Genomic DNA, 27,508 nt, shown 5'->3' with positions numbered 1-27,508 from the left:
TCTATTAGCAAAAAGCCTGGAGAATACATGTGGGAGCAAATTCTACGATGGACCAAATGTAAGTTACATTTGGGTTGGATTTATTGTCACAGATGCAAACATCTGAAACCTGGGATTTAATGAAATCACCAGAAGAGTAACCTATTCTGTTAATTCTGGCATTCAATGGAAACACCAGAAAGAGCAACCTATTCTGGTAAGTTGGCTAATTAAAGCCTAGAGTCAAATTTGACCTACAGCTAATAACAAAACTTCTCTGACATACCATAGAGAAAAGAATCCAAAGGTCCAGGGTGATAGAATATTGGAATCAGTTTAGTACTCTCTTCACCAAAGATTTAAAGATGTTTTGAAAAAGAAGCAAAGGCATCCCTGAAGAGCTCTGTAGTGTCCATTTTCTGAAGGATGGAGATGATGGTAAAAGCTGTTGCCCTGGAAATGGGTTTCTTGCTCTTAATCATTTAATTCCACAGTGCCAGAGTGACGAGTGAAGTAATCAGGGTATTGATCCAGGGCAATCTATGGCAATGACACCTGGGTTACAACTCTCTAAAAATGAAATAGCTGGACAGCCTAGTAAGGTGCTTATGATATATTTAAGTAGAAGGAAGAGAGCCTGGGTGAAGCACTTGCTTTACCCTATTATCCTCATCTTTGGCCTCACCTCTCAGTGATTGTTGATGCTGCTGAGTGGGAATCTGGTGGTTCTTGACTCAAACTTGTTTTTCGCTTGCTCAGGCTGAGTTCTGCAGCTCCTTTCTTCCTCTTTGTAGGCTGGATGCTGGTCTTTTCTTCAACTCCCATTGCTCTTCCTTTATGCAGACTGTGCATTCTTTGTCACTCTCTGGAGCTCATGTGGTCTTGTGATTTTTTGAATCCTAACTTGCGCTGTTCCCTCCTGTAACTTGACTTTTTAAACGCTCTCAATATATATTGTCAAGTTGGCCCTCCAGAAAGTTAGTAATTATTTGCATTCCCATAGTGGCATGTGAGTTCCATTTCTTAAGAGTCCCACTAAAATTGAGTGTTATTATTCCTTAAGAGTCCCACTAAAATTGAGTGTTGTCTATCAGCCCAATATGTGATCTTTAAGTTTTTTAGTATTAGTGAAAATAGAACATTTCTCTTCTTTATTGGTTGAGATTGGCATTTAACTTTTTAGACCAGTTTTCCACAGCATGGTCAAATTTTCAAAAAATATATCAACATATATCATATATATTCATATATGTATACATCTGTATATGATACATATGTAAATATTGAATAGTTTCCACTCTAATTTGAAGTGACAATTTACGATATGCTAAATTCTTATAAACACCTAGGTCTAGTTATAAACAATTGTCTCACACATGTGAATAGACTAGTATCACACTATGTTACTAGTAATGTTCTCATTACCTTGCTTTTAAAAAAATGGTCACAGCTATTTTCTCACTTCTACAAAGTAAACTTTATAATCACTTTGTGAAATAAATCCTCCCCATCGACTATCTGATTAGAATTTTTCATTTGTAGTTTAATTTGTGGAGACTCAAAATCTCTATAGTAGTCTTCTCATTCCAGACACAGCTTTCCTCTTATTCAAGATTATTTTTGAGCAAAGTTGGTATATTTACCTTATCTAAATTCATTTATTAAATCTAACAGTTTTTCAACGAATTTTATTAGGTTGTCATGAGTCAACCATATCAGCAGCAAATGATTTTCTCCTCCTTTCGAATTTTATCTTGTTACTTCAATTAGCATTTTCAGAGTACTAAACATGGAATTAACAACAATTTTATCTCACTATTACCTTTAGGCTGAAGCTCAAACTTCTAAAGTGGCTTACAAGACCTCTCATGATGTGCACCTTGAGTCTCTCTGTAGCTTTACCTCTATGTGAAATGAAAGCTCCGTTCTTTCCCAATGCTGTATTCTAGTAGATGAACTTATGTTTCCTGAACTTGCCATGCCCTCATCCCTTTACAGCTTTGTGCCCCTCGTTTTGCTTTTATCATCTCTCCTAACATTTCCACACTTGCCAGACACAATCTGGTTAATCTACACTCTTCATGTTTCAGCTTAGATATCTACCTTTGATGGTATATAGTAAAACTCAAATATGTGATGATTAATATTGAGTGCCAACTTGATTTGATTGAAGGATGCAAAGTATTGTTCCCAAGTGTGACTGTGAGGGTGTTGCCAAAGGAGAATAACATTTGAGTCAGTGGACTGGGAAAGGCAGACCGACCCTCAATCTGGGTGGACACAATCTAATCAGCTGCCAGTGTGGCCATAATAAAAGGCAGGAGAAATTGGAACGACTAGACTGGCTTAGTCTTCCAGCCTACTACTTCCTCCAGTTCTGGATGCTTCCTACCCTTGAACATCAGACTCCGAGTTCTTCAGCTTTGGGACTCTTGGACCTTCAACCACAGACTGAAGGCTGCGCTGTCAGCTTCCCTACTTTTGAGGTTTTGGGACCTGGACTCCATGTAAAATTGGGACTTGGCTTCCTTGCTCCTCAGCTTGCAGACAGCCTATTGTGGGACCTCACTTTGTGACAGTGTAAATCAATACTCCTTAATAAACTGCCCTTTATATATACATTTATCCTATTGGTTCTGTCCCTCTAGAGAACGCTAATACAATGTACTAAATAAATAGGCTTGTGGAACAAGGCTGCGAGAAGATGTTAATTGGCTATAAATGCTCTGCAAGAGCTTTAAATGCACTCCAAAAATTATTATTTGAAACTATGTTGTGTTAAACTTAGTGAACATAGTAAACACTTTTTTAAGAAAGCTTGGAGATTTAGGAGAAAAAAATAAGTATTTTACTTAGGCTCAAATAGCTAGTTGTTCAAAGAAAAGATAAAGAATGAAAACAGTACTTCTATCTTTCAACCATCCAAAAGAAAATCACAGCTTATTTTCAAAAACTGAAATATTGGACTTGGAATACCTAAAATTAAAAAGTCAGAATCCATTGTATTTAATGTAAGTACTAGGATGAATGAACTATACCTCAAGAATTTTTTACATTCAGAGTGCTTTTCTCTTGTTAGGCTTCTCTGCAAGTTACCTCTTGTTTATACGAATTTCTATATCAATTACTTATGTAGGGCTTTGTCCTAATAAAACTTGTGTTGCAATATAAAGGATGAACAAGCATAGATTTTGACATTATTTAATCATAGGAGTTCACTCCAGTATACCTTTTCTGCCTTTGAATAAGGTATGAACTTTCACAAAAAGCTACCATGATCATTAACTGGGAATGTCTCCAATGTGAATTTTTTGGGGCAGATTAAGTCGTACTTCTTGGCTCAAGAACCAGATGGGATCCTGAGGTAGTTTACAGAAGACACAGTTCTGGTGTACAGAGTATAGGAGACTTTAATAACTTCATAATGTCTGGTATAAATGATATACCTAAGGCTATGGATGTCTCTCCAGCCTAAATTCCCAAAGGTACAGTAAGTCTGCACTGAACATCATCAATAGGTTCTTAGGAACTGCAACTTTAAGTGAACTGATGTATAACAAAACCAATTTTACCATAGACTAATGGATACAAACAAGAGTTAAGTTCCTAAGGCAAATGGCTGGTCACAACATCATCAAACTTCTAAAGACCCCAAACGCTTCCAATATTAGACATTAAAATAAATCTGAGCTATATACACATTTAAGATGGATTAATAAAAACAGGTAAGATAATTATTTATCCTGTTATTCCAGTACAGGGCCATGGGTGGACAGAGCGCATCCTAGCAGCTCAGGGCAATGGTGGGAACAAACCCTGATTAGGAGCCATTCCACTGCAGGGCACACTTCCTCACAAACTCAGACTGAGATAATTTAGATATGTCAATTACCCTAATGTATACATCTTTGGGGTTTGAAACTGGAGCACCTGGAGACATAGGGAGAGTGTGCGAACTCCACACAGTGTCCCTGGCTGGGAATCAATATTTTTCTCATCAACATCATAACAATTTTAACATTATAACAAAACAAAAAGGTTTTTCAAGGACCTGCTGTAAACAAATGCAGATTTTAAGAATACATATAGATTAACAGCAATACATACTTCTCCCATTGCAGTTGATAACCCTTTCCCAACTCTAGTCTCCATTCAACAGCAAGACAACAAAGGGTATTGTCAGGAGTGGAGTAAATGGCTGTTACTGTTGTTTAGCCATTGATTCAGAGATTTCTGTCCTTAGAAGTATTCTCTTATATTCGCGTGAGCTCCTGATTTCTTGTGACCTTCTTAAAAGGGCTCAGTTTTATTAAATATCAACTCCAAGAGTATTGTTTGGCTTTGCCTAATGTCTACTTTGTCAATAAATCAGGTGGATATTAGTATGCTATAGACTTATTTATGAACTAGGGAGAGGTGAGGGTAATGGATATCAAAATAATGATACACAAACACTTGTATGGTGATACTGTGGTTTAACTCCAAAGCCTTATGGCTTCATCTGAAAACCAGGAAAATTCCTTCAAACAGATTTCTATCCAATAATATTCCTATCCAACAATAATTCTGTGATATCATTTAAAGAAAAATCTGACAAATGTTTTCTTACATTATATTCACGAGATTTTATCCAGCATAAATTCATGATGTTGAATGAGTTCTGCATTCTGACTGAAGGTAATCTTTCATTTTTTCTTTTTTCAGGACTTATCTCGAGTATGCAGTTTTTGATGTTTAACAAGGTTTGAACTCCTGTTGAAGGCTTTATTACATTCCTTACATTTGAATGGTTTCTCTCCCGTATGAATCATTTGGTGTCGAATAAGAGAGGAGCTCCGGTTGAAGGATTTTCCACAGTTAACACATTCATAGAAATTGTTTCCAAAATGGAGTGTTGGATTATTACTGTCTTCACTTTTACTGAAGGCCTTTCCACATTTATTGCTTGTGCAGGCCTTTGCTTCAGCATGAAGTTTTTGATGCTTAGTAAGGTTTGTACGTCGGTTGAAGAATCTCCCACATTCACTACATTTGTAGGGTTTCTCTCCTGTGTGAATGATCTGATGTCGAATAAGGGATGAACTTCGGCAGAAGGCTTTCCCACATTGATAACATTCATAGGAATTCATTGTAGTATGAATTTTTTGCTGTCGAATATCTGTACTCAAACTCAAGTCATTCCTATATTCATATTCTGAATGTTGCTTACCTACTGAGTCTAAATTAAATTTGAAGTGAGTTTTAAACTTATCACATTTTGGAGACCCCTTTTTTGAAGGAATTCCCTGTTGTGTAGCACAAATTGAGCTAATTGAATTAATATCAAAGCTTTTCTTATTTTCACTACATTCAAAATCTTCCTCCTCAGTGTAAATTGTCTCAGGAATGAAAGCCTCTTGTGGCAAATTTATGTCCCATTTTTTCTGGTTCCTATATAACCAATTCTCACCTTTCCAGGCATCTGAAGAAGGGTGTCCACTTTCAGTAAGCCTTGTCATAATCACTCCATGGGATGATTCTTCTCCAGAAATACTCTTCATGTCTAAAGAGAAATAAAAAATGCCATGAACTAGAAGGGAAATTGCTTCATTAGGAAATGAAGGCTGAACTGTATAAGGTATATGCATATATCACGGGTCTTAAATACAGAATGGAAATGTGAGGCAAGGTTAGAAAAAAATACTTATAAAAGAAATAAATGGTACAAAAATGTTAAAAGGAGGTTAGTAAATAAAATAGGAGAGCTATTCTGGAATACTAAAAAAACGATATAGGGCTCAAGTAAAATATCGTTACATGAACAAGGATGGGGGTGGCATATCATATCATAATTCAAGTTATCACTGGTTCGTAACTAGTGTATGAAGGCTCTGCCTAATATTCCTTCTTCTAGCATCTTGTTTATCCCAAGATGTTTACCAATAAATATTCCTTTCTATAAAATACCAGTAATAATTTTAAGAAGATGTCTGTATTCCCAGGCACCATACCTTAACCAGCTAAAAGCAAACTTGCGATCATAGTGCCCCCATTTTCCACACAGCCACAATTGCTCCCTACATATAACAAAGGCAAAAAGAACTCTCATATAAGGTAGCAGGAAGTCCTTTTTCTGGGCTCAAAATAACTCCCAATTCCAACATTACTGCTTTGGTACTTTTCTACTGTACTTCCTAGAACTCAAAACTTTACCGTTCTAATTAAGATTGGATCTCTACCTTTCACCTGTCCTCATTTCTGTTTTATTTAATTATGTTCCATTTCCTCTCTCAAAATTCCTCTCATTTAGCTTCTATACACTCAGTATACTCTATATTCTAGCAATTTTTTAAAAATTAAATTTCATATATGGTGCCAAGATGGCCGAATAGGAACAGCTCCGGTCTACAGCTCCCAGCATGAGTGACGCAGAAGATGGGTGATTTCTGCATTTCCATCTGAGGTACCGGGTTCACCTCACTAGGGAGTGCCAGACAGTGGGCACAGGACAGTGGATGCAGCGCACCCTGCGCGAGCCAAAGCAGGGCGAGGCATTGCTTCACTCAGGAAGCGCAAGCGGTCAGGGAGTTCCCTTTCCTAGTCAAAGAAAGGGGTGACAGACGGCACCTGGAAAATGGGGTCACTACCACCCTAATACTGCGCTTTCCTGATGGGCTTAAAAAACAGCACACCAGGCGATTATATCCCGCACATAGCTCGGAGGGTCCTATGCCCATGGAGTCTCCCTGATTGCTAGCACAGCAGTCTGACATCAAACTGCAAGGCAGCAGCGAGGCTGGGGGAGGGGCTCCCGCCATTGCCCAGGCTTCCTTAGGTAAACAAAGCAGCCAGGAAGCTCGAACTGGGTGGAGCCCACCACAGCTCAAGGAGGCCTGCCTGCCTCTGTAGGCTCCACCTCTGGGGGCAGGGCACAGACAAACAAAAAGACAGCAGTAACCTCTGCAGACTTAAATGTCCCTGTCTGACAGCTTTGAAGAGAGCAGTGGTTCTCCCAGCACACAGCTGGAGATCTGAGAACGGGCAGACTGCCTCCTCAAGTGGGTCCCTGACCCCTGACCCCCGAGCAGCCTAACTGGGAGGCACCCCTCAGTAGGGGCAGACTGACACCTCACACGGCAGGGTACTCCTCTGAGACAAAACTTCCAGAGAAACGATCAGACAGCAGCATTCGCGGTTCACAAAAATCCGCTGTTCTGCAGCCACCGCTGCTGGTACCCAGGCAAACAGCGTCTGGAGTGGACCTCTAGCAAACTCCAACAGACCTGCAGCTGAGGGTCCTGTCTGTTAGAAGGAAAACTAACAAACAGAAAGGACATCCACACCAAAAACCCATCTGTACATCACCATCATCAAAGACCAAAAGTAGATAAAATGACAAAGATGGGGAAAAAACAGAGCAGAAAAACTGGAAACTCTAAAGAGCAGAGCACCTCTCCTCCTCCAAAGGAATGCAGTTCCTCACAAGCAACGGAACAAAGCTGGACGGAGAATGACTTTGACGAGTTGAGAGAAGAAGGCTTCAGATGATCAAACTACTTCAAGCTAAAGGAGGAAATTCAAACCAAAGGCAAAAACTTTGAAAAAAATTTAGACAAATGTATAACTAGAATAACCAATATAGAGAAGTGCTTAGAGGAGCTGATGGAGCTGAAAACCAAGGCTCAAGAACTATGTGAAGAATGCAGAAGCCTCAGGAGCCGATGCGATCAACTGGAAGAAAGGGTATCAGTGATGGAAGATGAAATGAATGAAATGAAGCGAGAAAGGAAGTTCAGAGAAAAAAGAATAAAAAGAAACGAACAAAGCCTCCAAGAAATATGGGACTATGTGAAAAGACCAAATCTACGTCTGATTGGTGTACCTGAAAGTGATGGGGAGAATGGAACCAAGTTGGAAAACACTCTGCAAGATATTTTCCAGGAGAACTTTCCCAATCTAGCAAGGCAGGCCAACATTCAGATTCAGGAAATACAGAGAATGCCACAAACATACTCCTCGAGAAGAGCAACTCCGAGACATATAATTGTCAGATTCACCAAACTTGAAATGAAGGAAAAAATGTGAAGGGCAGCCAGAGAGAAAGGTCAGGTTACCCACAAATGGAAGCCCATCAGACTAACAGTGGATCTCTCGGCAGAAACTCTACAAGCCAGAAGAGAGTGGGGGCCAATATTCAACATTCTTAAAGAATTTTCAACCCAGAATTTCATATCCAGCCAAACTAAGCTTCATAAGTGAAGGAGAAATAAAATACTTTACAGAGAAGCAAATGCTGAGAGATTTTGTCACCACCAGGCCTGCCCTAAAAGAGCTCCTGAAGGAAGCACTAAACATGGAAAGGAACAACCGGTACCAGCCACTGCAAAATCATGCCAAATTGTAAAGACCATCGAGGCTAGGAAGAAACTGCATCAACTAATGAGGAAAATAACCAGCTAACATCATAATGACAGGATCAAACTCACATATAACAATATTAACTTTACATGTAAATGGGCTAAATGCTCCAATTAAAAGACACAGACTGGCAAATTGGATAAAGAGTCAAGACCCATCAGGGTGCTGTATTCAGGAAGCCCATCTCACATGCAGAGATACACATGGGCTCAAAATAAAAGGATGGAGGAAGATCTACCAAGCAAATGGAAAACAAAAAAAGGCAGGGGTTACAATCCTAGTCTCTGATAAAACAGACTTTAAACCAACGAAGATCAAAAGAGACAAAGAAGGCCATTACATAATGGTAAAGGGATCAATTCAACAAGAGCAGCTAACTATCCTAAATATATATGCACCCAATACAGGAGCACCCAGATTCGTAAAGCAAGTCCTGAGCGACCTACAAAGAGACTTAGACTCCCACACAATAATGATGGGAGACTTTAACACCCCACTGTCAACATTAGACAGATCAACAAGACAGAAAGTTAACAAGCATACCAAGGAATTGAACTCAGCTCTGCACCAAGCGGACCTAATAGACATCTACAGAACTCTCCACCCCAAATCAACAGAATGTACATTTTCTTCAGCACCACACCACACCTATTCCAAAATTGACCACATCGTTGGAAGTAAAGCACTCCTCAGCAAATGTAAAAGAACAGAAATTATAACAAACTGTCTCTCAGACCACAGTGCAATCAAACTAGAACTCAGGATTAAGAAACTCACTAAAAACCACTAAACTACATTGAAACTGAACAAGCTGCTCCTGAATGACTACTGGGTACATAACGAAATGAAGGCAGAAATAAAGATGTTCTTTGAAACCAATGAGAACAAAGACACAACATACCAAAATCTCTGGGACACATTCAAAGCAGTGTGTAGAGGGAAATTTATAGCACTAAATGCCCACAAGAGAAAGCAGGAAAGATCCAAAATTGACACCCTAACATCACAATTAAAAGAACTAGAAAAGCAAGAGCAAACGCATTCAAAAGCTAGCAGAAGGCAAGAAAAAACTAAAATCAGAGCAGAACTGAAGGAAATAGAGACACAAAAAACCCTTCAAAAAATTAATGAATCCAAGAGCTGGTTTTTTGAAAGGATCAACAAAACAGACCGCTAGCAAGACTAATAAAGAAGAAAAGAGAGAAGACTCAAATAGACTCAATAAAAAATGATAAAGGAGATATCACCACCAATCCCACAGAAATACAAACTACCATCAGAGAATACTACAAACACCTCTACACAAATAAACTAGAAAATCTAGAAGAAATGGATAAATTCCTCGACACATAGACCCTCCCAAGACTAAACCAGGAAGAAGTTGAATCTCTGAATAGACCAATAACAGGCTCTGAAATTATGGCAATAATCAATAGCTTACCAACCAAAAAGAGTCCAGGACCAGATGGATTCACAGCCGAATTCTACCAGAGGTACAAGGAGGAACTGATACCATTTCTTCTGAAACTATTCCAATCAATAGAAAAAGAGGGAATCCTCCCTAACTCATTTTATGAGGCCAGCATCATCCTGATACCAAAGCCTGGCAGAGACAGAAGCAAAAAAGAGAATTTTAGACCAATATCCTTGATGAACATTGATGCAAAAATCCTCAATAAAATACTGGCAAACCAAATCCAGCAGCACATCAAAGAGCTTATCCACCATGATCAAGTGGGCTTCATCCCTGGGATGCAAGGCTGGTTCATTATACACAAATCAATAAATGTACTCCAGCATATAAACAGAACCAAAGACAAAAACCACATGATTATCTCAATAGATGCAGAAAAGGCCTTTGACAAAATTCAACAACCCTTCATGCTAAAAACTCTCAATAAATTAGGTATTGATGGGATGTATCTCAAAATAATAAGAGCTATCTATGACAAACCCACAGCCAATATCATACTGAATGGACAAAAACTGGAAGCATTCCCTTTGAAAACTGGAACAAGACAGGGATGCCGTCTCTCACCATTCCTATTCAAGATAGTGTTGGAAGTTCTGGCCAGGGCAATCAAGCAGGAGAAGGAAATAAAGGGTATTCAATTAGGAAAAGAGGAAGTCAAATCATCCCTGTTTGCAGATGACATGATTGTATATCTAGAAAACCCCATCATCTCAGCCCAAAATCTCCTTAAGCTGATAAGCAACATCAGCGAAGTGTGAGGATACAAAATCAACATGCAAAAATCACAAGCATTCTTATACACCAATAACAGACAAACAGAGAGCTAAATCATGAGTGAACTCCCATTCACAATTGCTTCAAAGAGAATAAAATACCTAGGAATCCCATTTACAAGGGATGTGAAGGACCTCTTCAAGGAGAACTACAAACCACTGCTCAGTGAAATAAAAGAGGATACAAAGAAATGGAAAAACATTCCATGCTCATGGGTAGGAAGAATCAATATTGTGAAAATGGCCATACTGCCCAAGGTAATTTATAGATTCAATGCCATCCCCATCAAGCTACCAATGACTTTCTTCACAGAATTGGAAAAAACTACTTTAAAGTTCATATGGAACCAAAAAAGAGCCCGCAATGCCAAGTCAATCCTAAGCCAAAAGAACAAAGCTGGAGGCATCACGCTACCTGACTTCAAACTATACTGCGAGGCTACAGTAACCAAAACAGCATGGTACTGGTACCAAAACAGAGATATAGATCAATGGAACAGAACAGAGCCCTCAGAAATAATGCCGAATATCTACAACTATCTGATCTTTGACAAACCTGAGAAAAACAAGCAATGGGGGAAGGATTCCCTATTAATAAATGGTGCTGGGAAAACTGGCTAGCCATATGTAGAAAGCTGAAACTGGATCCCTTCCTTACACCTTATACAAAAATTAATTCAAGATGGATTAAAGACTTAAACGTTAGACCTGAAACCATAAAAACCCTAGAAGAAAACCTAGGCATTACCATTCAGGACATAGGCATGGGCAAGGACTTCATGTCTAAAACACCAGAAGCAATGGCAACAAAAGCCAAAATTGACAAATGGGATCTAATTAAACTAAAGAGCTTCTGCACAGCAAAAGAAACTACCATCAGAGTGAACAGGCAACCTACAAAATGGGAGAAAATTTTCGCAACCTACTCATCTGACAAAGGGCTAATATCCAGAATCTACAATGAACTCAAACAAATTTACAAGAAAAAAACAAACAACCCCATCAACAAGTGGGCGAAGGACATGAACAGACATTTATACAGCCAAAAAACACATGAAAAAATGCTCACCATCACTGGCCATCAGAGAAATGCAAATCAAAACCACAATGAGATACCATCTCATACCAGTTAGAATGGCAATCATTAAAAAGTCAGGAAACAACAGGTGCTGGAGAGGATGTGGAGAAATAGGAACACTTTTACACTGTTGGTGGGACTGTAAACTAGTTCAACCATTGTGGAAGTCAGTGTGGCGATTCCTCAGGGATCTAGAACTAGAAATACCATTTGACCCAGCCATCCCATTACTGGGTATATACCCAAAGGATTATAAATCATGCTGCCATAAAGACACATGCACATGTATGTTTATTGCGGCACTATTCACAGTAGCAAAGACTTGGAACCAACCCAAATGTCCAACAATGATAGACTGGATTAAGAAAATGTGGCACATATATACCACGGAATACTATGCAGCCATAAAAAATGATGAGTTCATGTCCTTTGTAGGGACATGGAAGAAATTGGAAATCGTCATTCTCAGTAAACTATCGCAAGGACAAAAAACCAAACACCGCATGTTCTCACTCATAGGTGGGAATTGAACAATGAGAACACATGGACACAGGAAGGGGAACATCACACTCTGGGGACTGTTGTGGGGTGGGGGGAGGGGGGAGGGATAGCATTAGGAGATATACCTAATGCTAAATGACGAGTTAATCGGTGCAGCACACCAGCATGGCACATGTATACATGTGTAACTAACCTGCACATTGTGCACATGTACCCTAAAACTTAAAGTATAATAATAAAATAAAATAAAAATAAAAATAAAAAAATTAAATTTCACTGACTTTTTTTTTTGTAACTTCAAGTATGCCTAATAATTTTATTCTCCAACATTTATTGGTGACCAAATCACGTCAGCTTCGCACTCACATACATTACTGTTCCTTGTTTTCATCACTTTCTAGGACATCTCCACTTGACTATCGTAGTCCTCTAGCTTAACAAATGAGAGACTGAAGTCATCTTCCATGTTGAAAAAACTTCAGTGTCTTCATTTTTGAGACTTTGCTTTTCTAATATTTATACTGGAGTCCATAAAAAACAATAACCATTGTCCTTCATCTCCCATATCAAATCTGTGCTTTGGTTCTATTATTTTATAAAATTTCCTGTCTCCGCCTCACCAGTGTACACTGGGTACGTGGGGGCAGATAGCTGTTTCTTTAATTCACAAGTCTTCAGAGAGAGAAATGTCTTCTAAACCTGAACCTAATTTAGATGAGATCCTAGACTTCAACCTTGATGCCATAGTAGGTGAGACTCTGGGGGTCTTATTAGGAGAGAGTAAATATATTTTGCAAGGGGGAAGAACACAAATATTTTGTAGCCAGAGGACAGATTATGGTAGATCAAAATGGCTGCACATCCTTTGCCACACTCCCCATCCTGAAGTAGAGTTTATTCTGCTTCTCCTTGAATCTGGGCAGATCCAATGATTGCTAAGCCAACAGAATGTGGCAGAAGTGATACTATACCACTTCTAGACCTAGACTTTAAGGTGACATCTTCTGATTTCTCTCAGGATGTTGCCTGTTAGAACCCAGCCACCTTGCTGTAAGAAGCCCAAGCCTCAAAGAGAGGCCACATGTAGGTGCTCTGGCCCATAAGAACAGTTAAGTTCCGAGAAACAGCCAGCATTAACTTCCACCCATGTGATGTGCCATCTTGGACATTCCAACCCATTTGAGCCCTGGAATGCTGCATTCCCAGCTAACATCATATGGAACATAAGAACTCCTCAGTCAACTCACAAAATTTGAGAATAAAATAATTGCTCTTTTAAGTCACTATGTTTTGGGTAATCTGTTAAAAGCAACAGATAACCAAAAACAGTGTTCTAGTAGTATTTATGTAATAGCAGAATTTCCAATTGTATTTCCCTAATTAAATCTTTGTTACTCATGTTTGCACAACTCATTTTTCATATAACTTCCTCGCTGTTTTTTATTTTGTTAGTTATTTATTTATTTTAGAGACAGGGTCTTGCTGTTGCCCAGGATGGGATGCAGTGATACAATCATAGCTCACTGCGGCCTCTAACTCCTGAACTCAAGCAATCCTCCAAGCAGCTATGATTACAGGTATGCACCACCATGCCCAGCTTATTTTTTGTAGAGATGGAGTCTTGCCATGGTGCCCAGTCTGATCTTGAATTCCTGGCTTCAAGAAGTCCTCCTGCCTTGGCAAAGTCTACATCATGATGGAGACTATGACATAGATTTTGTGGTCCTCTTTAATCCACCACAATCCATTAACTATTTGAGAAAATAAGTTACATTTATTGAAGTAAATTCCAGATTTATTATGTTTAGATGAGGAGATAGATAAAAGTAGAATATAATCAGAAAATGTTTCCTAGTTTTAAGATGGAAAAACATGTATAAAATGAACAGATATAAAACAACGGGGAAATACAGAGTTACATAAATTTAAAAAAGTGTGGCAGACACCATGAATAAAAGTAAAAAACAAAACTCTGAGATATCCCATTTGCCACAACTGTGATCCACAGAATTTACATAAGATGTTAATACATTAAAAATCCCTACAGTTTTAATCAATAAACCACATAAACAGCCCTTTACTAAATGACAACCCAAAAAATAATTTTTACCTTTCTTATCTAATATCTATCCATCCGTCTTTTTTTCTCTGATTCCTATATGCACCACGGTCTGGAGATGTACAGGTAGGGTAAAAAGAAACATTATGCCTACCCTCAAAGAACATACAGCCTAATGTGGGAGACAAATATTCACAGAGATACATGTAAAATATAATTGTGATAACTGCTAAAAGGAAGAGTAAGGTGCTGCACAAGTGTACAACTGAAAAAAACCAAGTTAGGAAAGACTTCCTTAAGGAAATGTGCACTTATTTGAGATCTGAGGAATAAGGGTCAATTAGGTAAAGAACGGAGGGAAGAGTGTCCTATGTCAAAAGCTGGGATGGGAGACAGCAAGCCACATTCCAGGGACAACCAGAATGCGTTCCCTTAGAATCATCTTTTCTCTGCTGCACACCAACACCTGTGAGAGTGCTTAGGACACAGTATATAGATGCTTAATATATATTTGATGTTGATTTTCTGAAAGTAGATAGGTGTGGCTTGAGTACAAAGAGTGAGGGGAGGATGTGGTGCAAGATGAGATTGGAGAAGTAGGCAGAGAATAGAATGTTGTGAAATAAACAATACTAAAATCAATATAGTATTTAAAAAATGCAGATCACAAAATCTGATCTCCTTGGTTGCAGTATGGTTCCAAGATTGGAGTTGCGTCAATAATAATAGAGCTAAGAAGTATGCCAAGGTGGTGGTTCAGGTGAGAGATGATGGTACCTAGACTAGCAAAGCAGCACTGCAGTTGGACAAAAGTGGAGACATTCAAGAGATAATGGGGAAGTAAAATAGGAACAAATATTAGAAAAGTGAAGGAGAAGAAGTTGTGTCAAGAATAGTTAAACTGTATCTTGTGTAACTAGGTAGAGGGCAGTGTCATTTACTCAGGGAATAATAGAAGAGTAGAAAGGGAAAAAAAATCAGACTTTAGTTTCATGGAATTTAAGGCATCTTTAAGATATCCCAGAGAAATGTCATAGCATATATAAATCTCCAGAGAAAAAGTCTGATCCAAGGATATACATCTGTAAATCCTATATATGTGAAATAATTTAAGTTTTAGTTGTGGATGTAATAAACCAGGGAAGAAAAGAGCAAGAAGAGAAGACAAAACAAGATTAAATGTTGACAAACTCTGAAATTTATCAGATAGCTAGAGAAAGCTAAGTCTGCAAAAGACAGAGATAGAATAGCCAACCAAAGAGGAAAATCAGAAGTATTACGAGAACCTAAAAATGTTTTAAGAAAGAGGCATAGTTAACAGTGTGACTTGCTGCTGAGAATTCAAGTGAGATAAGGAATGTCTCAAAAATATCTATTGGAGTTAGCTACATGAAGTCATTAAAAACTTCAGCAACAACTGTTTCAGGTGAATGTCTGGGGTAAGAACTAAATTGAAATAGGGTATGGAATAGGAGGTGAGGAAATGAGAAAAACAAGCATAAAGTACTTTGAGAAGTTTGGCTACAAAGAAGAGGTGAGAAAAAGAGTAACAGCTAGAGGAGGATGTAGGGTTGAATGAAAACTTTTAAAAATCAGTAATGACCAGAAAAGGTTAAAAAGCTGATGGAAAAATGAGACAGAAATGGTGAAAATATAAGTGAGAAAAGGTAGGGGCAAATGAGGTCCAAAGCACAATGGGAGCGGGGACCGAGGGTATTTACGTTAGAAAGGAAGAAAAGAGTAATTTGCCTATGAAATTAATAAAGAATTCAGGTAAGTAATACCCAGTGTTTGCTAGGATGATGATAAAGAGATAATAATACTCTATTATTAGAGTATGAATTGGTATAACCTTTCTGTAGACAATTTAGCATAATGTAAGACAACTAAAAATATTTATACTCTTTAATGTCAAGTTCCTCTTCTAATAGGGTATCCTATGGAAGTTATCAGACATGCCTGAAAAATTGGCAACAATCTAAATGTCCAGCAGTGGAGGGGCAGGGGGAATGGTTAAATATATTATGATATAATTGAATATTTTATGGGAATTAGAAACCACATTTTCAAAATTAGTGAAATAGGTAATCACGATGGTATGTTAGGTGAAAAGAGGATATAAAATGACGTATTCCTGATGAATTCTGGAAAAATTTTGAAAATTGTTCCACAATTTCAGAAAAGAAATATTCAGAAACCACAGAGATAAAACATTACAAAGAAAGAAAATGGCTTAAAAAATGTTAATACTGCATAGCTCTGGATACTGAAGTAATGAGCAAGTTATATTCCTTATTTTTCTACACTCACTAGAACTTATATTAATATCACAATTTTATTTTCTCTTACAAAGTATTAACAAGAATGAGGAATAAACAAAAATGAAGAAGATAGGGAGTTAAGGCAAAAGTTAAGAAGTTCTCCAGGTAGAAGCTGAGGCAGGAGGATCACTTGAGCTCAGGAGTTTGAGGCCAGCCTGGGCAACACAGTGAGAACTCCGTTCCCAGAAAATAAAATAAGTGATACAGTTTAAAAAAAAAAAAAAAAAAGGAAAAATGGAAGATTACTGGAAATCACTCTAGTATAAAGTTGACTTCTTTTCTTTAAAATAAAGAATAACATTCAAAGTTAGGTGGGGTAATTTTCATTGATGTAGCACTTACCATGTACCATGCACTGTTCTCTGTTGCCCAGGCTGGAGTGCAGTGGCGCGATCTTGGCTCACTGCAAGCTCTGCCTCCCGGGTTCACGCCATTCTCCTGCCTCAGCCTCCCTAGTAACTGGGACTACAGGCGCCCGCCACCACACCCGGCTAATTTTTTGTATTTTTTAGTAGAGACAGTGTTTAACCGTGTTAGCCAGGATGGTCTCAATCTCCTGACCTCGTGATCCGCCCGCCTCCGCCTTCCAAAGTGCTGGGATTACAGGCGTGAGCCACCACGCCCAGTCACACCATGCACTATTCTAAGTGTACTAGGCACACCAACTCATTTAGTCCTCACAGTAACCTGGAGGTAGATACTATTATTAACTCTATGTTACAGATGAGGAAACTGGCAGAAAGGCTCTCTCAGGTCACACAGCTTTAAGTGTCTGTGGTCCTATCCCTAACCTTATGTGACTGTTTTACCACATAAGAAAAAGAACCTGTGAACAAAAGCCAATAATGTCTTTTCCCCCACAAAGTTTAGGTTTTGCTATCTCCTTCCCAACTAACAATTCAAAGATTGGGTTGCACATTGTCTGTATGTTTAGGAAACAGAAGCTTCTTACTATGGCCTCATATCTACCTGGTTCTTACCAAAAATAGTGTTCCTTGGTATTTCTTTCTCCATTATCCATCTTTTTTTCTTACTCTCCAACTTAAGGCTCTCAAATGGTTTGGAAAGTAGATGTGCTGTTCGTGGAGAAAATAAAAAGAACAACAACAACAAACATATATGACACTTCAGACATTTTTATAGAGAAGATAATTCTATCCCGACACAGTAATCCAAGCTGCTGAAGGGTAAGGCCAGAAGAGCACCGTAGACTTGTGTATCTCTGGCTCAATATCAGAAAGGACTTTCACCCAGATGAGTCAGAAAATCTGCTACTGTGTCCAAAGGATATTAGCAAACCTCAACCCAGACCCAAAAGTGAACTTAGCCACTTCAGCAGTCCTATAGCTTTTAACGGTAGGAAGAGATTACTAAATGGACAGATTAGGTAAACATATAGAAACCACCTTTACGCAATGAATTCAGGTTCCTAAAGTTTTCCAGCATCACATTCCTGTACAGGTTCTTTACAGCAGAGTCCAGTTGCCCCCACTCTTCCTTGCTGAATTCCACAACCACATCTTTGAATGTCACTGGTTCCTAAAACATTAAGTTCCTTTTTAATCAAAGGTGTCACTCCCCAAAACACTACCAGAGAAGGAATGGATTTGAAGGAATAGGGTAGGAGCCAGAATACACCAGAAATTGATAGGACAATGTTTGAGGTTCTAAGTGATGAAAATCAAATTTTAGTAAGGGCCAAACAAATTGGTACTATATATACTCTGTTAGGGATACAAAAGAAAAGTGAAGTGCAGTCCTTATTCTAAAGTAGCTTACATTATATGGTTGAGGGGGAAAAAAGACAACTGAAATAACTGTGGAACAAAAAATTACTATGCCTTACAAATAATTTACCTAAAAGGAGTTCAAAACAAGAAGAGTTTGTGGTAGTTCTAAGAGAAATTTGTAATGAAAATGTAGGCTCTGCTGGAAGCAGAGGTGGGGCATTTTCTTTAATTAAGAAATGCTGCCTGATAACTCTTATCATTTGCGACTCACAGTTTAATGTCACTCATCAAATGGGCAAGATTGCCTGACTGCCCAAAGTAGCCTCCCTACTAATCAGTTACTACTGCATTATTTTCTGTGTAATAATTATTACTATCTACAATTACCTTATTTGCTTGTATTTGCCTGTATACGTCTACTAGAATGTGATCTTCACAAGGCTGGGATTTCGTTTATCAATCATATTTTCAGCCCTCAGAACAGTATCTGGCATATTATGCACTACATAAATATTGGCTAATAGATTCCCTCCTGTATCACACCATCAATTATTCCACTTCTCTCTCCAGCATCCTCAACCTTGTCTTTATTGGCACCTTCAATCACAGTGAAATATATAAACATCTTCCTTTCCTCTCCTTCAAGCCAGTCTTAATGAATAAGTTGTCTGCATTAATTTTGTCTGCTTCCTCACTTCCTCTTTCCTCAACACACCACAGTCTGGCTTAGATTCCAGTGCATTTTAGTATCTCCTTAAGTGAACAGACACTACTTGGGCTGTATTATTTTGACCCTTTAAAGCATTTCTCCCTTAAATATTCTTACCCCTTGGCCTCAGTGACATCATTTTCCTGGTTTTCCCCTACATCTTTTGGTCCTGTCTTTTTAGTATGCTTTGAGGTTTCTTCTACTCTTGCCTAGTAAGTGACATTGCTCTGGATTCTACTCTTGAGGCTTAATTCTCAACATTTTCTGAGTAGGCTCTACATCTATAGTGTCTACAGATAAAATAGAAACTATATTCTTGAGGGAACAGATACACAGAGAGACTATATGGCTAACAGCGTATCACCAACTAAAATAGGTCCAGTGTCCTGTGGGAAAATAAAAGTCTTATGTTCTTGGATGGAACCACACTTGGCAAAAGTTCAAAGATCAAAAAATTGAAAGCAGGTAATACTAAAAATGAGCATATATGTTCAGTAAAGACTAGAATCCTAATTCACCTGTGGTTTGCCTGTTCGTGAGCCAGCTTTCATTTTCTCCTTGATGCTCCCCATCTGCGGGGCAGAGTCCTTGCAGGGCATATCTGAGGAAGATGAAGGAAAATATTAGGGAGACAAGTTTTGCCCTGGAGCAACTTCTAATAATAATAGTTGTTTTAATATGATATTCACAGGAATTATCCATAGAACTTTGAAAAAAATAATGTCAGGCCCTACCAGCAATCACAATCTTCAAAGGTCAGGCCTAGATCTTGTATTTTTAAAATATTTTAAATGTGATTCTGATATGCTACCATGGGTTGAGATCTACTGAATCAGAAAGAGGGACAAAATAATATTTTCAGACCTCATCTATGTTTATAGCAGATTCCAAAAAATAACTAATTCTGTCATAACTAAAGCCTAACTACAGCGTAGCCATCACAGGCTGTAATTCTACTTGGAGCTTATAATATTTTATCCAACCAATCCCTTCTTCAAACACTCCAGAGAGAATTCTATTCAAGGATTGTTTTCCTGTAAGTTGCTCTGTGCTTACTATACATAGACCTAAGCAATCTGTCCACCTTGAACTATTGCTTCTTTCAAAACATAAAATTCTGAGGGACAACCAATTCTTTTATCCAGCCATTCAGTGAGAAATTTATCCAAGGGCCACTCTGGAAGATTCATGAGTTACATCAGCGATCCTCAAGTGTCACACTGGTCTGTGAAGTTTTCACTGATTCAGGGTGAAATAAAGAGTAGAAACAATGTAGTAAGTTCGTTAAAACATTACATTTATTCAATATAAGGGACTTTCTTTTGATGTTAAAATGTCTTCTAATATGTTAATTATTGATTTAAAAAATGTTTTTACTTAAAAAGAGTTGGCAAATCTGGATCATCTCCACCCCCATTTTTAAAACTTTTAATGAGCTTTGAAACCCCCCAAAAATCTTAAAACCATGCAGTTACATCATAATCAGCATTAATTCTCCATTATAAATGTATAATTGGGTTCAACAATTTAAACAACTGCATAGGGACTTCTTAAAACACATCAGGGCAGGCCTGGTGGCTCACACCTGCAATCCCAACACTTTGGGAGGCCATGGTGGGAGGAATGCTTGAGCCTAGCTAGCATCCAAGACCAGCCTAAGCAACATAGAGAGATTCCTTCTCTGCAAATAATAATCATAATAAATTAGCCAGGTGTGGTGGTGTGTGCCTGTGGTCTCATCTACTTGGGAGGCTGACGCAGGAGGATTTCCTGAGCCTAGGAGGTAGAGGCTGCAGTGAGTGGTGTTCGCACCACCACACTCCAGCCCTGGTGACAGAATGAGACCCTGTCTGAATAAAAGCAAACAAAAATCCAAATTTCTCAGCAACATACCATGTGAATGCTGCAAATATTATGGTCTGTTAACTTTTTTTTTTTTTTTAAAGAGGGTCTTGCTCAGTCCAGGCTGGAGTGCAGTATGGCACTATCACACCTCACTACAATCTCAAACTCCTGGCCTCAACCAATCCTCCTGCCTCAGCCTCTTGAATAGCAAGGACTACAGACATGTGCCACCATGCTTGGATAATGTTTTTTTTTTCTTTTTTTTTCTTTAGAGACAGGGTCTTTCAATGCTGCCCAGGCTGGTGTTGAATTCTTGGCCTCAAGTGATCCTCCTGCCTCAGCCTCCCAAAGAGTTGGGATTACAAGTGTGAGCCTGGTCCTGAGATCTGTTAACTTTATTCAGGTCTGTACACTTTGTGGAATGTCAATCTGCTCAATTCCATAATCTTTAGGACAGTCAATACAATGTTATTCCTTGTTCTTGACATTCTTGGAAATACTTGAGGTATCTTGGAAAGGTGCGAATCTTTCCAGTCAGCTATCCTCTTATTTATTGCTCTCTCTGAATATCCTTTTCTTCCCTTACTTCTTCCCTGCTGACCTCCCCTTCTTGAAATTTTACCGTCATGTTTTCTGAAACCCTCATTCCATTCAAAGAAAAATCTATATACATTCTCAAGTTCTTTACAGACTCTTCCTTCTCCCTTGCTAAATGGATCTTGGCATCATCAAAGGCACCTTTTTCTATCCTCTAAGCACTACGATATTGGAAATTGTTCTGATCTACTTGTACCTCCCTTCCACTTCCTAGTATTTTCTCTCATGCAAAAGTATTTCTTACTGGTTTATGCCATTTAGCTATACTGTTCTTGATGTTGTAATATATTAAGCTATTGCACATTCATTTTTTCAACACATATTTACTATCTCCTATGTGCGAGATACACAAATACCTGCCCTCAGAGAGCCTAATGTACTGTGAATGACCAACACTAAAGTAATTGTACTAGGCCAATAAAAACTTCGGTTACTTGCTTCACATTGTTGCTTTTCACCCCAAATCCTGACAGTCTTTTAATAGGTTACTTCAACATTGACACAGACACCCCTTCCAGCAACCCAGACTGATAGACCTTTGACTTTCTTATCTCTAATGACCATCAGCAAACAATCTACTTCCTTGCTCATACTCTGGTCTTTATTACTTAGAACTATCCTGCCATGAGTATAAAATTGGATAAATCAATAGCTAAATGCATCTTCCTGTCCTTTCAATTTTTACTTCCTTGCTTTTTGTATATTCTCCAACTTTTATCAGAGTCCCATTACACTACATTGATTCTTTAATTTTCTCCCATTCTATTGTGGCTCTAGTGAAGTCACTTCATTCTCTATTAAGCTTAGAATTTAAGTTTAAAAAAAGGTAAAATTCACATAATATAAAATTCACCATATTAGCTATTTTAAAGAATACAATCCAGTGGTTTTTAATACATTCATAATGTTGTACAATGATCACCACTATCTAATTCCAGAACATTTTCATTACCAAGAAAGAGCCCCATATTAATTTAGGAGTCACTCCCATACACTCCCTTTCCTCATACTGTCTCTATGAATTTGCCTATTCTGGACATTCCACATAAATTGAATCATATAGTATGTGACCTTTTGTGTCTGACTTCTCTCACTTAGCATGTTTTGGAGGTCCATCCATTTTTTTTTTAACATGTATCAGTACTTCATTCTTTTTTATGGCAGAATAATACTCCACTGTATGTATATAGCAAAGTTTATCCATTCATTAGTTGATGGACATCTGGGTTGTTTCCCCTTTTTAACGTGAATATGTGTCTTCAATTTTCTGGGGTATATGGTAATTCTATGTTTAATTTTTTGAGGAACCACCAAAGTGTTTTTCACAGTGGCTGAACTAGTTTATATTCCCAACAACGATATACAATTCCAAACAATTTCTCCACATCCTAGCTAACCCTATTCTTTTTCCTTTTGTAATTATTATAGCCATCCTAGCGGGTGTTATTATGGTTTTGAGTTGCAATTCTCTAATGACTAATGATCCTGAACATTTATTCCTATACTTTTTGGCAATTTGTATATCTTCTTTGGAGAAATATCTATTCAAGTCCTTTGTCCATTTAAAAAACTGTTCCTTATCTTGTTATTGAATTGCAAGAGTTCTTTATATTTTCCTGATATTGGACCCTTATCAGATATATGATTTTCAAAATGTTTTTTCTCATTCTGTAGGTTTTTCGCTGCCTTGATGGTGTCTTTTGATGCACAAAAGTGTTAATTTTGATGGTCTAATTTATCTATTTTTTCTTTTGTTGCTTGTATCTTTGGTGTCATAGCTAAGCATTGATTACCAAATTTAAGGTGATGAAGAGTTATTTCTATATTTTCTTCTCAGAATTTTATGATTTTGGCTCTTATATTTAGACAATTGACCCATTTTGAGTTAATTTTTGTACATGATATGAGGTAAGGCCCCTACTCCAATCTTTTGCATATGGAAATCAAGTGGTCCCAGCAACATTTGTTGAAAAACTACTATTTTCTCGTTTAATGCCTTGACACCCTTGTCAAAAATTAATTGGACATAGATGTATGAGTTTATTTCTGGACTCTTAATTCTATTCCAGTACGACATAGCTTTGATTATTGCAGCTTTTTAGTGAGTTTTGAAATTGAGAAGTATACATTCTAAAACTATCTTCTTTATGAAGGCAGTCTGACTATCTTGGGTCCTTTCCAATTCCTTATGAATTTTAGGTTCAGCTTGTCCATTTCTGACAAAAAAAAAACAAAAGCAGCTGAGATTTTGATAGGGTTTGCATTTGAATCTGTAGATTGCTTTGGGGGAGTGTTATCTTTATGATATTAGGTTTTCCAATACACGAACGCAGGATTTACTTAGGTCTTTAATTTCAACAATGGTTGTAGTTTTCAGCAGACAAGTCCTACACCTCTTTTTCACATATTATAAATGAAATTATTTTCTTGGTTTCTTTTAAGGGTTGTTCATTGCTATAGGCACATAACCTATTTTTGTTGATTTTGCATCCTGCAACTTTAGAGTTTATTAGGTCTAATAGTTTTTTACTGGGTTCTTTAGGATTTTGGATATATAAGAGTATAACATCTGCCAGTAGAGATAGTTTCACTTCTTCCTTTCCAATCATGATATCTTTTCTTTTTTTTCTTGCCTAATTGCACTAGCTAGAACGTTTAGTATGACATTGAATAGAAGTGGCAAGAGTGGACATTCTTGTCTTATTCCTGATTCTAAGAACAAAGCTTTCACTTTTTCATCAAGTTTATCAAGTACAATGTTAACTGTGGGTTTTTCATAAATGTCCTTTGTCAGACTGAGTGAGTTCACTTCTAGTCCTTTTTTTTTTTTTTGGTCATAAAAGGGCATTGGATTTTGTCAGATGCTTTTTCTGCATCAATTGAGATAATCGTGTAATTTTTCCCTTTTCACTGTATTAATATGACGTACAGCACTGATATATTTTCATTTGTTGAACCATACTTGCATTTCTGGGATCAATCCCACTAAGTCATTTTGTATAGTCCTCTTAAAACGCTGTTGGATTTGGTTTGCCATTTTTCTTTTGTTGTGATGTCTTTGTCTGGCTTTGGCATCAGATTAACACTTGCCTCACAGGATAACTTAAGAAGTGTTCCTCCTATTTTTTGGAAGAGTTTGAGAATACTGGTGTTAATTTTTCAAAAGTGTAGTAGAATTTACCAGTGAAGCCATATCATCTTTGAGTTTTCTTTGTTGAAAGTTTAAAAATAACTAAACCAGTCTTTTGTTATTGGTGAGTTGAGTTCAGATTTTCTATTTCTTCTTCAGTCAGTTTTGGTCATTTGTGTTTTTGGAATTTGTGAATTTCATCTAAGTGCATCTAATTTGTTGGCATTTAATTGCTCCTAGTATTCTCTTATGAGCCCTTTCATTTTATGCAAAGTCAGTAGTATTGTCCCCACTTTTCCTGATTTTAGTAATTTGAGTCCTTTTTTTCTTGATCAGTGTAGCTAAACCTTTGTCAATTTTGCTGATCTTTTCAAAGTACCAACTTTCAGTTTTGTTGGTTCTATTATTTTTGTGTGCTCCACATCATTTATCTTTGTTCTAATATTTATTTTCTTTCTTCATCTGGCTTTTAGGTTTTCTTTTTCTAGTTCCTTCAGGTGGAGGGTTGAGATCTTTTTAATGTAGGCATTTATAGCTATAATTTGAGCCATGCCTTCACTGTATGTCATAAGTTTTGGTATGTTGTATTTTTGTTTCCATTTCTCAAAATATTTTTTCATTTCCTTTGTGCTTTCCTTTTTGACCCATTGATTATGTAACTGTTAATTTCCACTTATCTGTGAATTATCCAGATTTCCTTCTGTTACTGATTTCTAATTCTGCTATAGTTGGAAAAGATACTTCATGAGATGTCAATCTACTTAAATGTACTGAAACATATTTTTTAGTCTAACATTTGGTCTATCCTGGAGACTATTCCATGTATACTTGAAAATATATCTTCTATTGTTTTTTGGGTAGAACGTTCTGTATATTTGTTAGTTCAAGTCAGTTTATAGTGTTTCTCAAGTCTTCTATTTCCTTTTTAATCTTTTTTTCTAGTATTTCTGTTAATAAAAGTGGGGTGGAATCTCCAATTATTATTCTTGATCTATTTCTCTTTCACTTCTGTATTTGCTTCATATATTTTGAGGCTCTGTTGTAGTTATTGCTCATTTAGTAACTTTTGAACTAATTTTGTAAACTCTATATGCTATGTTATATTTACCTGCATGAATCTGTTCCCTCAGCTTACTGGTCAGCTTGTGATACCACAGAGATTTCCTTAAATGCCTTGAAACATAAAAACAATATCAAAAACAAAAACCATCACCTGGTCTCTGCAGATGCATTGTGTGTATTAGGGCACACTCACTCAGACACTTTTAACTCTATGTTATTCTTCACTTCTTTCTTGTGTAGCACTTGAAGGTCAGCTAGAGATAAGAGTTACGGCTTTCTCAGGTCTTTCTGAACATGTCTTCAGTCTTCCAGATTTTCAGATATATGTGCGAGCTTTCAAAATCCCTTATTCCCTCAAAGCATATCATTCTCCAGCATCCCAACTGTTATTTATTATCTCAGACAGCAGTAGCTAATACATTTTCCATGAAATGTTTTTGAAAAATACCCCCAGGTAGCCACCTCAGTTCTGAGTGACTTTTGAACTAGGTAAAATAAAGGCAAGCCCTATGAGCAGGTTTTTCAGAGAGCCACCAGACAAACCAAAGAAACAACCAAAAGCCTTTCTTCAGTTCTGTATTACCCTGCACCTCTCATTTGCCTTTTCTGCTAGATTTCTCAAGAATAGGCTATAATGATCACATTCCCACCTCATACCTATTTTTTTTAACCCACATGATGGGCAGAATATCAGCCCACAAAGATATCCATGTCTTAGTCCTTGGATACACAGCAAGAGAGACTCTGCAGATGTGATTAAAGTCAAGGACCTTAAGATGAGGGAGATCATCCTGAATTATTCAGGTGATCACAACCTAATTACATGAATCCTGAAAAGTGAGGAACCTTTTCCAGTGTGGTGAGACAGTGAGAAGCACCATGAGTGAGCAAGAGCTATGACAACAGAATAAAGTATTAGAGATGTGGCAGTGTGAAAAGGACTTGGCCCATTGTTGCTAGCTTTGAAGATAGGCGAAGGGGAACATAAGCCCCAGAAAGAAAACAGTACCACCATTACCTTGATTTTAGCTGAGGGAGACCCGTGTTGGATCTCTGATGTACAGGCTTGTAGAATAATACATTCATGTTGTTTTAAGCCGCCAAGTTTGTGGTAATTTATTATAGTAGCAATAGAAAACTAATACAACTCACTACAAATAAGCACCCCTCAAATCCGCTAAAACTGCTCAAACTAAACCTCAAAATTCCTCCTAATCAACAATTTCAATGAATTATTTTTAAAATTCATCTTAATAGGACCTTTTTGTTATACCATTGTTGAACATTAACTTCTTGAAAATTTCTCCTTTCTTAACTCAGATACCAATCTTTTCTGGCTCTCTGATTTCCTACATTATTACTTTCTAGGCTGCTTATCAGGCTTCTCTTCTTTTGCTCATTAAGAAAATTTCTAGACAAAGACTAAATATAACCACAATACCAATACAATCACTGTCCCCAATCGATAATTCCTCATCAAATATCCAGTTCATGGCCTCATGTCTTATAAGGTCCACACATTCACATGATTTTAAAAACTTAAAAGATGTATAACTAATCTCTATCACTTTGCCATACTCTCCCTATTCCCTTAAAAACTGGACTGTCTTATAGTTTCCCAGTTTGGATTTTATACATGGTATTATCACGGTATAGTTTAACATGTTCCACTATCCTCTGTATTTCCTGTAACTGATAGTTATATCTAGACCAGCTTTTTTTTTTTTTTTTTTTTTGAGATGGGGTCTAGCACTGTCGCCCAGGCTGGAGTGCAGTGGCGCCATCTCGGCTCACCGCAAGCTCTGCCTCCCGGGTTCACGCCATTCTCCTGCCTCAGCCTCCCTAGTAGCTGG

The 27,508-nt window shown here is 37.6% G+C and overlaps 1 protein-coding gene and 1 long non-coding RNA gene across 6 annotated transcripts in view; one reads left to right on the top strand and one right to left on the bottom strand.

Moving 5' to 3' along the window:
- The window catches only part of LOC129525337 (uncharacterized), a 35,627-nt gene extending 35,394 nt beyond the window's left edge, over positions 1-233 (top strand). Inside the window, exon 4 of the long non-coding RNA XR_008669562.2 lies at positions 93-233. This is a non-coding gene — a long non-coding RNA (uncharacterized lncRNA). The remainder of the gene's footprint in view (positions 1-92) is intronic.
- Positions 1-27,508, bottom strand: part of ZNF215 (zinc finger protein 215) — a 65,160-nt gene that overhangs the window by 30,301 nt on the left and 7,351 nt on the right. For 2 of the 5 annotated variants that reach the window (XM_055355315.2, XM_055355313.2), the window contains exons 3-6: positions 19,540-19,622; positions 17,989-18,121; positions 17,563-17,658; positions 5,429-5,521 (exon numbers count right to left, since the gene is read on the bottom strand). In XM_055355315.2, coding sequence (XP_055211290.2) covers positions 5,429-5,521; positions 17,563-17,658; positions 17,989-18,121; positions 19,540-19,622 — 405 coding nt within the window. Of the gene's footprint in view, positions 1-3,164; positions 5,522-17,562; positions 17,659-17,988; positions 18,122-19,539; positions 19,623-27,508 lie in introns of those variants that run through there. The other 3 variants (XM_019037711.4, XM_055355312.2, XM_055355314.2) reach the window with 3 other exon arrangements.

Source organism: Gorilla gorilla, chromosome 9 (genome assembly GCF_029281585.2).
Source record: "Gorilla gorilla gorilla isolate KB3781 chromosome 9, NHGRI_mGorGor1-v2.1_pri, whole genome shotgun sequence".
Taxonomy (NCBI): Eukaryota; Metazoa; Chordata; class Mammalia; order Primates; family Hominidae; genus Gorilla; species Gorilla gorilla.
Note: the sequence above shows the minus strand (reverse complement) of the source record. Positions and strands in the feature narration are given on the sequence as shown.